This window comes from Eimeria acervulina, genomic scaffold (genome assembly GCF_000499425.1).
Source record: "Eimeria acervulina Houghton genomic scaffold, Eah_scaff497, whole genome shotgun sequence".
In the NCBI taxonomy this organism is placed as follows: Eukaryota; Apicomplexa; class Conoidasida; order Eucoccidiorida; family Eimeriidae; genus Eimeria; species Eimeria acervulina.
In genome coordinates, this window is record NW_013549765.1 from 1 (window position 1) to 13731 (window position 13731).

General features: G+C 50.5%; 2 protein-coding genes across 2 annotated transcripts in view; both read right to left on the reverse strand.

Moving 5' to 3' along the window:
• Positions 1 to 4994: 4994 nt before the first annotated feature.
• On the reverse strand, positions 4995 to 10197 carry EAH_00040600 (hypothetical protein, conserved; the record flags this gene model as incomplete). The annotated part of the gene is made up of 3 exons (XM_013395264.1): positions 4995 to 5032; positions 5370 to 8684; positions 9303 to 10197. The coding sequence occupies 3 exons, from the start codon at positions 10195 to 10197 to the stop codon at positions 4995 to 4997; spliced, it is 4248 nt and encodes a 1415-aa protein (XP_013250718.1).
• Positions 10198 to 12563: 2366 nt separating this feature from the next.
• The window catches only part of EAH_00040610 (hypothetical protein, conserved), a gene marked incomplete at both ends in the record, with an annotated part of 2805 nt that continues 1637 nt past the window's right edge, over positions 12564 to 13731 (reverse strand). Inside the window, one exon of the mRNA XM_013395265.1 lies at positions 12564 to 13201. Within this exon, the coding sequence (XP_013250719.1) occupies positions 12564 to 13201 (638 nt within the window). The remainder of the gene's footprint in view (positions 13202 to 13731) is intronic.

A 13731-nucleotide genomic window follows, 5' to 3' on the forward strand; every position in this document is an offset into this window, starting at 1 on the left:
TATATATATATATATATATATATATATGTATATATATATGCACACACATATATATATACTTTGGAGTCTGTTTGCACTGTGGGGCCAAATGCTTGGAGCCCTCCTCATCTTTATCTGGGGAAGAGGCTCTCTGCAGCAGCCAAGCCCAGCAAAGAGAGGAAGTTTAGGAGACAGAAGAAAGAGACACAAAGTCAGCTGCTGCTGCTGGCATTCTGTCTACTGCTGTTTACGCTTGAGAGAGACAAAGTGTCTCCTCTTCTTTGAAACACCACCAGCTGCAGCATAGCTAGTTTGGGGGAGGGAGGGGGTCTGCCCCTCGCATTTGTGCGAAGGCCTCTGAAAGCCTACATGGGCTGCTGCGGAGACCTGTTCTAAGCCTGCTGCTGCTGCAGCTGCTGCAGCAGCAGCAGCTGTGCATGAACACAGACTCACGAACGCATTGTTTTGGAGTGCGCACGCTTCTTCGGTGCCTCCTCGGAACAGAGCTAACAGCAGCAGCAGCAGCAACAGCAGCAGCAGCAGCTGCTGCTGCTGCTGCAGACAAAGAGAAGTGCCAAGAAGCCATTCAGCCGAGGAGACAGTGTATTGATTGGCCTTTAGGCCTCAAGGAGACAGTGTTTGCTGTTGCAGGAGGTCTAGGTGTACAGAAGAACATCTGTTTGGGGTATGCGGAGGTGCCTTCGAATAGGTCTTGTCTCTGTCTCCATCTGTCTCCCCTGCAGCCACCAGGGTAGCAGCAAGCAGCTGAGCTGCGGCGTCAATCGCAGGCGGCAGGCCCACTTAAGCCTCTCTGCATGCAGCTTCAGCAACTCCTCTTGTGTTAATACAGTACTTGCAATGCACCAGAGACACCCTAACTCAGCCCCTTCGCTGCATGCGGAGTCTTCGTAGCAGCCCTGAGAGCTGGTGGGGCTGGTAGAGTTGGTGCTGTGGGGCGAGCGGCTAGGAGGAGACAGAGGAGCTGCTGTGCCAACCCTAACGAGTCCCTCTTCTCCATATGTAGGGGAGGGCAGGGGCTGCGTGTCAGTGTCTCCTTGTCCCTTGTTGCTGCTGCTGCACTCGCTGCGGTGTCTCTTATGTGCGCTGTACTGCAGCACAAGGAGACGAGATAGGGCCTGCAGGAGCTGCTGGGCGGTTGGGTGAGGAGCTAGGACCCCAAGGAGACAATGTAGCCCTGCTTGAGGGTATAGAGGGGGGCCCTCTGAACTGTCTCCTTGGTGGAGTCTCCTTTGATGAGACTCCTGCTCTGTGGGGTGAGAGAAGGGGCCCTGTGTCTCCTCTTGCAAGGTGAGCAGCTGCATCTGGCTGTGCTGCAGTACCCTCCAGAAGGCATCTACTAGGGGCTTATGAAGGCTGTTACTGCCTCCCTCTGGTGAGGAGACAGTTGCATGCAAGTGGTGCTGCTCCCCTGAAGCAACAGCTTCGCTTAAAGAACGAACAGGGGTGTTGATACTGTAGCCAGCAACAGATGATTGAGGGGGGGGGGGAGACTGTAGCTGGGAGAGCAGCGGGTGGTGTAGAAGAGACAGCAGGATGCAGCACGTTGACAGCTCTATAGAGACATGCCAACAAGAATGTAAGAGCCAGTAGTAAGGACTCAGCTCCCCTACACCGAAACATCCTATTCCTGTAAAAAGGAGACAGCAAAAGAGACACACAAGCAGAGACACACATGCAGAAGGAGACAGAGACAGAGAACGAGCACAAGAGAGAGAGGGAGCGAGGGAAACAGAGAGACAGAGAGACAGAGAGAGAGAGAAGGAGACACACACAGAGGCACATGGAGGCAAAGACAGAGACAGAGACAGAGACTGCACACAGACAGGAAATGGCGCCGACACAGAAATACACGCACGCAGACGCACACAGAGAGACACATAGAGAGACAGAGACAGAAGAGAGAGAGCGACAGACAGAGATAGAGACAGAACATGCATACACAAACATACACACACAGAGAGAGAGACGGAGAGACAGACAGAAAGAGACAGACAGACAGACAGACAGAGATGGAGACAGAAAGAGATATTTGGGTCTCTCTCCACCTGCACCTTCCTTTGTCTCTCTCACTCTCTCTGTCTCTCTCTCTGTCTCTCACTGTCTGCCTGTCTCTCTCTCTGTCTCTCTGTCTCTCTCTCTGTCTCTCTCTCTCTCTGTCTCTCTCTCTCTGTCTCTCTGTCTCTCTCTCTCTCTCTCTGTCTCTCTCTCTCTCTCTCTGTCTCTCTATCTCTACCTCTCTCTCTGTCTATCTCCCTCTTCGTCTCTCTCTCCCTTCGCGTATGAATGTGTTATTATTGTTGTTTATTTGTCTTACCGAGTACTGCTAAGAGACCCCCGAGTGCGAGAAACTCAAGACGAGGGGCGGTGTCAGTGAGGGCGAGGCCAAGACACGCAGTCCAGCTTAAGTGTGTGTTGTGGGGTGTCTGGTGAGAGGTAGTGTGGGGTTCTAAGGAGACAGGAGACAGCAGCAGGGCCTTCCTAGCAGCTGCCTTGCAGAAGGAGACAAAATCCTGCATGTATTTATAAGGACGTCGAGAGCTGCAGCAGCAGCAGCAGCAGCTGCTGCTGCACAGCTCTATGAGGCATTTGCCTGTCACCTCTAGGCTAGCTATAGCCTTCCCTAGGGCTTCAAGACATATCTTTTCTCTGGCTTCAAGCATCTTGTGCGTGAGTAGCTGCTGCAGTTCACAGTGGTGTTGCTGCTGCTGCTGCTGGAGGTGCTGCTGATGCTGCTGCTCTGTTACGTGCTCGTCAGGCCCACTGAGGAGTGTCTCCTTGTCTTTCATAGCACCCACTGGGCTGTCTAGCCATCTCAGGTCTTGGGGATTCCAGTGCTGCAGGTCTTCTTGCAGCTTTAGGTGCTGTGTCTGTACATCTTTCTGTCTCCTCCACAACAGAGACGCTTTAATAATAAGGCTAAGAAGAGGCAGCGCTATGCACAAGGCAATAAAGCAAGCAGCATCAAGGGGTTCAAGTGTCTCCGGCAGCACTCTACAGCTCAGGAGCAGCAGCAGCAGCAAGAGGAGCAGCAACTCTGCTGCAGCAGACCCCAAAGCAGCAAACGAAACTGCTGTTACTACCAATGCATAATATGAAAACAGAAAATCTAAGCGCTGCAGCATAGGCACACCCAGGGGCATACGCGCAACACCATCTACACAGGAGTGATAGAGAGAGGAGCATAAGACTGCAAACAAACAAACAAACAAACAAACAAACAAACAAAAGTAAATTGTTTATTAACTTTAAACAGTAAGCATCAATAGAATTATCATAGTGCTGTTGCGGTATAAACAAACTAAAAAAGAAATATACACAAATGAGTATAAGTGCATAAGACTGCAAACAAACAAAAATTAATATAAATTACATTAGATTTAATTTAATTTAATTTAATTTAATTACATTTAATTTAATTAAGTTCTTAGGCAGCATAAACAGCGTACATCCATAGCGTATAAGGCAAAGAATAGCAGCATAAACAAAACTAAAAAAAATAAACAAAGTAAACAAACTAAACAAATTAAACAAAATACACATAAAACAAATCCAAGCAATATAAAAAACAAAAACAGATAAAGAAATACACATAACATAAACAACAAATAAACAAACAAATAAACAAACAAATATAAAAAGCATTAACAGCATATAAACAACTTACACACAAAGAAATATACATAAAATTAAAAAAGCATATAAAGAGCATAAACAAATAAACAAACATAAAAAACATAGCAACAAATAAACAAATATAGACACATAAAAAACATTAACAGCATATAAACAACATAAACAAACAAACACACAAAAAGCGTTTAAGGCGTATAAACAACAAAAACACAAAACCCAAAGCAGCAAATAAACAACATATAAACAAAAAAAAGGTTATTATCAGCACAAACAACTTATAAACAATATGCAAACAAAGTAAAAGATATCAGCAGCATAAACAACTTATAAACAATATATAAACAAAGTAAAAGGCATCAACAACATCAACAACTTAAACTCAGAAACAAATATAAATTTCTCTAACGCAATCAACACAACTAAAACAAACAGAGACAGCATTAAAAAGAACTAACAGCATACAGTAGAAACAAACAAACAAACAAACAAACAAACAAACAAACAAACAAACAAATGAACAAAAGAAACAAACAAACTTATAAACAAACAAATAAACAAATGAACAAACAAAACAACAAACAGACAAACAAACACACAAACAAACAAACAAACAAACAAACAAACAAACAAACAAACAAACAAACAAACAAACAAACAAACAAGCAAACAAACGCACATACATACAATCACAGACACATACAGACACAAACACACATGCAAGGAGCAAAGCGAGAGACACAAACTAACAAAGACAACGACAAGCAACAACTCAGACCCGCATTTGCATGCATCAGACAGCCCTTTGTCTCCCCCCCTACCCCACCCGTGCACTCTCCTGCATGCTTCCTTTCTGCTGCTGCTCTTGCTGCTGCTGCTGGTTGTTGTTGTTGCTCCTGTTTAGCTGTTGTGTATTTTGTGCAGCAGTTTCTGTTTGTTTTTTGCTTGTCTGCATTTAAGCTGTTTTGTGTATGTGGATTGGGGTGTACGTACATGCGCTGAAGTAGGCGGCAGCCCTGAGGCTGTAGAGGAGAAAGTTTGCATGGCTCACTGCAGCATTATTTTGTTTGTCTTTAATCTGCATGCGGGCACTGCCACTGCCACTGCTTCTGCTGCTGCTGCTGCTGCTGCTGCTGTTTCTGCTGCTGCTGCAGCGCTTGCATGCGTTAGGGTTTCCGGGTAGATTGAGGTGTCTGAGGGCGAGGCGAAGACAGAGTAGAGCGCTAGGGAGCATAGCTAGGTTTGATAGAATTAAGAAAGCTTGAGCTAAGGTCCTTATAAAGGGGCTCAGCATCTCTGCTTCACAGTTCGCCCCCCCATACCCATATGCACATCGACAGCCCAACACTGCAAAGCCATCCACCCTATCCGTTATCGCACAAGAACCAAACTCGGGGCACTCCTGATACACACACATACAAATTATATACATGTCGATGTATATATTTATATATATTTATATATATAGATACGCATATATATGCATCTATAGCTATATATATGTATATATATATGCATGCTTTTATTAGCAGTAGAATATATATATATATATATATATATATATCTATTTATTTGTACGGGTGCACGCTGAAGATAGGTGAGCATATCAGGAGATGGAGACAAAAAGTGTTCGCCCAGACGGACGCATCCCCGTACATACAAATGCATGCATTTATTTATATACACATATATATATATATATATATATATATTTATATATTTATGTCTTAATACCTGACTGCAGAGACGGGATACATCAGACGAGGCGAGCAGATGCAGCCTGAGGTCTGCATCGGATGCATCATTAGCTGTCCCCTCTACGCGTCCCTTTGCTGCTTCTGCTGCAGCAGCAGCAGCAGAAAGGGCCCCCGCAGGTGTCTCCTGTGTCTCCAGCAACTGCCACTGCAGCACATAAGTTGTCGGCAGCAAACTGAAGTCCGGCGGCAGCAGCTGCGCCTCAACATTCCACGCGCTGCTGCTCAGAGAAACTTTACCTTCTTTTCGTGCTGTCTCCTGCAGCAGGTGTCTCCTTTTGGGGCCCCCTGGAAGCCCTCTTGGGTGTCTCTCTGGGGGCCCCCCTGGGGGCCCCTTCAAGAGCTGTTCTTCACCGTCGTCTGCTGCATCTTCGCAGAAGACAGGGAGACGCAACAGGGCCTGTCTCTTGGAGGCCCTGGGGTTGGCCTCTATAGAAGAGACAGCAGCAAGTGCAGGAAGTGTCTCCTTTATCTCGTTCCACCACGGCTTAGGCTGAGGGGGGACAGCATCCCTGGAGACGAAGACGGCGAGAGAATAGAAATACAAGCGGCGGCCTTGCAGCAGCAGAACCTCCTGCTGCTGCTGTTGCTGCTGTTGCTGCTGTTGCTGCTGTTGCTGCTGGTGCTGGTGCTGCTGCTGCTGCATGCGGTCTAGGAGAGGGGCGCAACGGCGATTGCGAGAGAGAGCAAAAGGAGACAGATCAACGAACACAGAGAGACTGCGTCCCCCGGAGGAGGTTTGGGGAGTGAGGGATAGGGAAGTGAAGGCAGGGGGCCCCACAGGTATCCACTTGGTGTTTGTTGCATCCTTATCAGTCTCCTTTTGAGGTGTCTCCTCAACAGCAGCAGCAGCAGCAGCACTCAGTCTACGGGCCTCCATGGCAGCAACCTTTGTGGAAGGCGAGGAGACGAGGCTTTTGGGCAGTGTAGGGGGGGCCCCAAGGGACAGAGACGCCTGCAAGAGGTTACGCCTGAAGAACGAAGTTGCAGCAAATGCTTCAATAGCTGTGCTGCACCAATGACAGTCTTCATCTAGCTGGTCTCCTCTCCCCATTGAAGGGAAGGAGACACCTTTGGGGCTAGACACCTGGGCTTCTGCTGCTGCTGCTGCTGCTGTTGCTGCTGCTTCAGCTGCTGTTGCTGCCTCTGCAGCGGTCTCATACTCGTTGCTGCGTTGTAGAGAGACAGCCTGGGGACTGTCTCTGTGTTGGAAGGAGACAGCTTCAGGAGACAGCGAGATGTCTCCTTCTCCCTCATGCGTTGCATGCACAAGCTTAGGGTGGTGCCCCCCTGCCTTCGCTTGCAGGGGGCCCCAAGCCTGTAGCAAGGAACGGTAGAAGGGGCTACTGAGGAGACACCTGGAGGTGTCTCCGAGGACAGACCTGCAGGAGCGCTGCAAGACAAACACTGAAACTACATCAGAGCACGAGGTGCTGCCCCCCCTTAAAGTGTCTCCTTTAGGGCCCCCTTTTCTCAGGCGCCGCAGCCCCAAGCGCCACTCCCCAAACCCCGGCTCCCGCACCTCAAGAGCCTGCTCAACAACCCATAATGTCCCTTGCTCCTCACCCTCTCCTTGCTGCTGCTGCTGCTGCTGCTGCTGCTGCTGTTCATGTCCCTGCTGCTGTTCATGTCCCTGCTGCTGTTCATGTTCATGCTGGTGCTGCTTCTCTTCCTGCTGCTGCTGCTGCTGCTCGAGGCCTTGGTGCGGTGGAGACAGCTGGTGAAGAGTGAAGGTGTCTTTAGGGATAGTCTGCCTGAGCTTCATGCGGTATACCACAGCACCTGCTGCTCTCTGTATTTGTAGAGGCAGCAGATCTCTCGGCAGCAGCAAGGAGACACCTGAGGGGCGGGTGAGGGCTTCAGGCGTCACTACACCTGCGCTGGCAGCAACTTCAAATGCAGCACAAGAGTTTAAAGAGGAGACACTTGAAGGCTCAGGAGACACCTCATTATCGTCTCCTGCAGGCTCTAATGCTCGAAGCTGCAGCAACGCACAAGGGATGTCTCCTGTCGTTAGCAAACCCCACAGGGTGGCAGCATCAGGGGGAGAGGGGGGACTGTCTCCTTTGAGGTGTCTCTGTCTGACTCTGCTGCTGTGCAGCAACAGCTGCCTCCAAGTGAAAGTAACGGAGGGGGCTCGCCGCAGCAGCCTCGGTGAGGTGTCTCCTTGAAGTAGTGACAGTGTGTCTCCCCCGCTGCTGCAGCTGCTGCTCGCAGCAGCAACTGTCTCCTCAAGAGACCCTTCGTCTGCCTTGTGGGGCTGCAGCTTTAAGGCCCTAGCAGAGCCCCCGCTGCATGCATTTGCTGTCTCCGTTGCACGAATGGGTCTGCTGCTGAAGGCAAGAGAGTCGCTGTAGTACACGAAGTCAGAGTAAGGGACGCTGCAGGCCTCCTCCTGAGCAGCCACTGGAGACAACTGTCTCCTTTGCTGCCCCCCTACATCACTCCCTTTGGGCCCGCGCTGCTGCTGCGCTGCAGCCAGCAGAGTCTCCTTAGGAGGAGATAAAGGGACAGCTTCTTCTTTACCCAAGGAAGAGGAGACAGGAGAAGAGGAGGTGTCTCCTTCCAGCCAGGGGAGCCGAGACACTTGAGTGCATGCAGTCGCTGCTCGCCGCCGTCTGCTGAGCTCAGCTGTCCCTTCAGCTGTCTCATCAGCTGCCCCTTCCTCCTCTGTTGTCTCCAGTGTCTCTTCTGGTGTCTCGTTTGCTGAGCCACCGAGGCTGGTGCTGCTCTCGGAGACAGCCGCGTGCTGCATTGCTGCCTTATCTGCTTGCAGCAGCAAATTGTCTCCTTGTTGCAGCAAATTGTCTCCTTGCTGCAGCGGCTGCTGCTTGAAGCGCCTTGCGCTGTCTACAGGAAACAGCTGCAGCAGAGGGGGCCCTGAGAAAAGGAGACAGATGGAGTGCTGCACAAAGCTCGTGGGTTTGAGGGCGTCTCCTACAGACCCCCGAGGAGGTGCTAGTTGAATAGTATAGTATAAGGGGACAGACGAGGGACGCGTTGTAAGGTCTCTTATTGCCTCAGGGCCATTTGCCTGTCTCCAAGAGCCCCCAGAGACATTGCAGCCCTGGTCTCCTGCTACGCGTATAAACCCAGGTGTACGTACACCTGAAGCCTCCTGCTGTGGGGCCCGCTTCTTGCGAGGACGGGGCAGCACAGGAGACACTGGGGTTAAACTGTCTCCTTCTGTCTTTAATCGAGGAGACGCATGCACAGGGAAGTGCAGCGGCTCCTTCAAATCTAATATATATACACCCTCCTCGCGAGCCTCCAGCAGGTAGTCGTACTCAGCCCAGGTGGCTGCAGCAACGGAGACAGACAAAAATAGAGACAATGAAGGACGCACTTGCATGCGCATGCAGCAGATGAAGGCAGCTACATCAGCAGCAAACAAACAGAAGAAGAGACAGAAGAACTACGAGGAGGAGACACTCACTAACAGCCGTTGAGAGTCTATTGTTATTCTATATATATATATATATATATCTGAATAACAACAGACTCGATATATATATATATATATATATGTATATATATATGTATCTACATATGCCTTATATATGTATATATATATATATATATATATATATATGAGGCTGCCTCTTATGATGCACATATATAAGCAGCTGCCTGTAAAGATGCATACCTTAAAAAGCTGCCTCATCATGCACAAATATATATATATATATATATATATATAAATGTATATATATATATATATAAATATATATATGTATATAAATGCATATATATATACATATATAAATGTATATATAAACATATATATTGACGTACAGCGACTCAAACAACGGGCAAAGGTGATACACTATTGTGTCCGTGGGAGACCTTTGAGAGAGTCTAGGGTTTAGGGTTTAGGGTTTAGGGTTTAGCTAGGTGTATGTACACCTAAAGACGCACCTGGTTTGCCCCATCGAAAGGCATAGAGGACAGGGGTCTTCTGCTGCATCATCTCAACAGCAACCATTAGCTGCACTTGGTTGGGGGCCTCCAGCCGCTTCCTTGCAGGAAGCTGTCTCTGTCTCCCTGCTGCTTCTGTTAAGGGGACCTGAAGGGTTCCTTGTGGGGCCCCTGCTTCAGGTGTCTCCTCAGCAGCAGCAGCAGCAGAGGCGTCACGAACCGCAGCAGCAGGAGCAGCAGCAGCAGCAACAGATGCCACCGGGAATGTCAGTGTGTCCGAGAGGTTGCTGCTGCTGCTGCTGCCTCCACCGCCGTTGCTGCTGCTGCTGCTGTTGCTGCTGCTGCTTGCAAGGGAAGAGGGATAAGAAGATTGCTGCAGGAAGTGTATGGGGGGGCTTGGGTTTGTCTTTCCTATAACTTTGGCGGTTAAGGTGAGGCGCTGCCCCTCTACAATGTGCTGCACCCACTCGGTGTCTCCGCCGTCGTCAGCTGCAGCGGAGACAGCTAGAGAGACAGTCTCGGAGACATCTTCAGAGACACATTTAGAGACAGGATGGGGTGTCTTCTCGTTGTCTTCATCTTTAATCTTTGCCTTCCCGCCTTGCAGCGGGTCCAGGGGCCCCGGGGGCCCCACAGCATACTCCGCAGACTTTAGTGTCTCTTGCGGTGCTGCTGCTTCTGCTGCTGCTGCGTCTGCTGCTGCTGCTGCAGCAGCAGCAGACGTAAGAAGGGAACTTGCAGTGGTAAGACCCCCAGAAAGGGACAGCAGATCGGTGACAGCAAATTCTGTTGGAGACAGCGACCGCTGAGGCGCTACAGGAGACCCCTCCGCAGCAAAGGAAAGGAGACAGCACGCGACAGCTACACAAAAGGAGACACTTCGAGCTGTCTCCATGCTGCGGTGTCTCCTTGGGGAGCAGCAACAAGCTGCGAAGTTCAAAGGTGCATGCAGAGACAGCATAATTCACTCGTTTTAAGGAAGAGGGCGGGGCCTGGCCCTGCAGATGCCCTCGGAAGAGACACAAATAGGGACGCTTCACAGCAGCAGCAGCAGCAGCAGCAGCAGCAGCAGCAGCTAGCCGACCAGTGGAGCAGGGTGCTAGCGAGACTCAAGACAAAGGGGAGGCAGCACCATTGTAGGGGAAGCCCTGCGCTGTCTCCTCAGAGTGTCTGCTGTCTCCTTGTGTGCCTGTTTAGCTTCCGAGCGAAGGCGCTTAAGAGACAGCAGAAGAGACAAAAGAGACAGCAGCAGCTGCGTTTCTGCTGGGGGCCTGTCTAGAGCATTAATTAAGCACTGAGTTTATAGCAGCAGCAGCAGCAGCAGCAGCAGCAAATGCTGCGTGCATCTCCTGCTAGAAAATGCAGCAGAAGACACCCCGGCCTCCCAGCTGTCTCCTTGCTGACCGCTGCGGTGTACGTACACCGCAGAGGCTTCTAAGGGAGAGAAGATGTGTAAGTGGAGACAATTAAGCTGCTTTATTTAGAAGACAATAAATAGTTTATAGAAGAACTACTACTCGCTTACTAAGCGCACAGGAGACACTTGCTGCTGCTGCCCCGAGACGGAGGGCGACACCCCACACAACTGGTAGTTGTCTCTGAGATAAACCCTCTTCAACTGTCTCCTTTTTGTTTTTTATTTAATTTAATTTATTTTATTTCTATAATATTAGGCCTAAGACACGTAAAGGCCCTCAAGGCCGCCTCTACACAACAGAGACACTGCGCTTACTAGCCTGTCTCCATCAAACAAGAGGAGACAGCTACACCCCTATAAAGTGTCTCCTTCCTAGGCGGCGCCCTCCCCCAAATAAAAAGGAGACACTTGAAGTAACACGGGCTTTAAGAGCTGAGGCGGCGCGGTAGAGGGCACTAAGGGGCCCCACAGAAGACCTCATAGAGGGCCCCTTGCTGTCTCTGCCTGCCCAGCCAGCTAGCTGCACATTGGGGTAGATGGATGCAGCTAGCTGTCTCCCTGAGGAGACAGCTAGCTGTTCTTTTGAAGAGACAGCTTGCTACCATGCACATCAGGAAGACAACCAGATGCTCACTGAGAGAAGCAGCTAGCTGCGCTGGCTAGCTAGGGTAGCTAGCTGGGATATCTAGCTGGGGTAGCTAGCTGGGGTAGCTAGCTGGGATAGCTAGCTGGGATGGCTAGCTGAGATAGCTAGCTGGGGTAGCTAGCTGGGGTAGCTAGCTGGGGTAGCTAGCTGAGGATTTGCGTAGCAGGCAGCTGTCTCTACACGTCACTGGGGAGTTAGAGAAGAAGAAAGGAGACAGGGAGACACCTTGAAGTGTCTCTTTACTTTTATATAAGTATGAATCCAGTAAGGAGCTTAGGGTTGGGTTTAAGTGTCTCCGTTTTGTCTCCTCTTTTATGCGGTGCGACCTCATAAGGATGGTCTCCATCTCTTCTGTCTCCTTTCTGCTGCTGCTTCTCAATGAAAGGCATCGCCTGCCACACGGAAGGCCGGTATGGGCTGTCTGCTGTCTCCTCGGAGGAGACAGGAGACAGCTAGATGGCTAGCTACCTGGTGGGCCCAGCTAGCTACATGCGGATATAGGGGAAGAGCACCAAGCTGAGTCTTTAGGGAGGCTGGCCGTTAGATAAGTACTTAAGGAGACAGCTAGCTGTCTCCCCCAAGACAGCTAGCTGTCTCTTTGTGTGTCTCCCTGCTTTGCCTCTGCTGCACAAGCGCGGCCCTCGTCTCTGTCTTATCTCCTCTACAAAAGGAGACAGGCAGCAGCAGCGACTCTCAGAAGCAGACCAGTCCCTTCCCACTGTCTTAATTCACAAGCTTGCATGCATAAATGCACGCAGCTTACATGCATGCAAAAATGCATGCAAAAATGCATGCAAAAACGCATGCCGCTTCGGTCCCAAAAAGGCATACATGCAGCCTGCATGCATCTATGCATGCATAAATGCATGCATAAATGCATGCATAGATGCACGCATTATCGCATGCATGACCGCATGCAGCCTGCATGCATCAATGCATGCATAGAAGCATGCCTAAATGCATGCCTAAATACATGCCTAAATGCATGCATAAATGCATGCATAAATGCATGCATGCATAAGTGCATGCAGGTATAGTCCCTGCAAGATCGCATGCAGCCTGAATGTATAAATGCATGCATAACTGCATGCATAAATGCATGCATGCATAAACGCATGCATGCAGGTACAATCCCTAAAGGCAGAGGGATATCTATATGGGAGATGATGCTGAGTTTAGGCTTAGGGCTGCTGAGGCCTTACATTGGGCCTGGCCCTACAGGCATCTGCCCCATAGCCTGCGTCTGCATCACAGGCTGCTGCTGCTGCTGCTGCTGCTGCTGCTGAGGGGAAGGTGTCGGATGGGTTTGTTTGTGCAGATACGGCGTTGGTTGCTGCTGCTGCTGCAGCATCTGCCGTTGCTGTTGTTGCAGCATTTGCTGCTGCTGCAGGAATTGTTGCTGCTGGACCTGCGGGTGTTGCTGCTGCTGCTGCAGCACGTGCTGCTGCTGCTGCTGCGCATGCATAGGTTGGGCAAGATGATGTTGAGCCGACATGGGCCCCTTATTTTGGGGGTGGGGTTGTTGTTGTTGCGGGTCGTGGTGTGCTGCTGCTGCTGCTCCTGCTGCTGCTGCAGGCAGCAGCGGAGACTTTGGAGGGGGCCCGTATGCTGCAGCAGCAGCAGCAGCAGCACCAGGCATACCAGTGGGCCCCCTTTGCCCCACAGCAGTTAAAGAAGAAGAAGTGCTGCTCATCGGCCCAGCGAAACTGCTGCTGATAGGGCGTTCTGCTGCTGCAGCAAACGCGTCTCCCCCCCCAGGGAGACAGGCAGCTCTAGCTAGTCCAGGTGCAGCAGCAGCACCACCAGCTGCTGCATTCTCCTCGCCGCTCGTAGACGCTGCAGCAGCCGGTGCAGGCGCACCAGCAGCAGCTGCTGCCCCTCCCTCCTGCTGCAGTGGGCCCCCCAGCAGCAGCAGCAGCCCCGACAGCCTTGCCTGTTGTAATAGCTTCGTGCTGCCGCTGCAGCTCCTGAATCCTCAGAGACATTAAAAAGGCATCTTGCATCAAGCTGATTGTCTCCGTCTGCAATTAAAAGGAGACACTTTAAACCCCACACGGATGAGGGACCCACAATAACAACCCATACCTCCCCCATGCATGCAGCAGCAGCAGCAGCAGCTACAACACACTAGCGGCAGCAGCAACAACAATAATAGCAGGAGGGGCAGCAGCAGGGGCCGCAGCAGGAGAAGGAGCAGCAGCAGCAGCGCCATCAGCAGCAGTATTAGCGCCACCAGCAGCAGCAAGAAGCGAAGCAAGGAGACCAGCAGCAGCAGGAGCAGCATAGGGATGAGTAGGGATAGGAGTGCGGTGTCTATACACCTGAACATAGGCTTGCAGACCCATATACAGCTGCAGCTGCTTCTG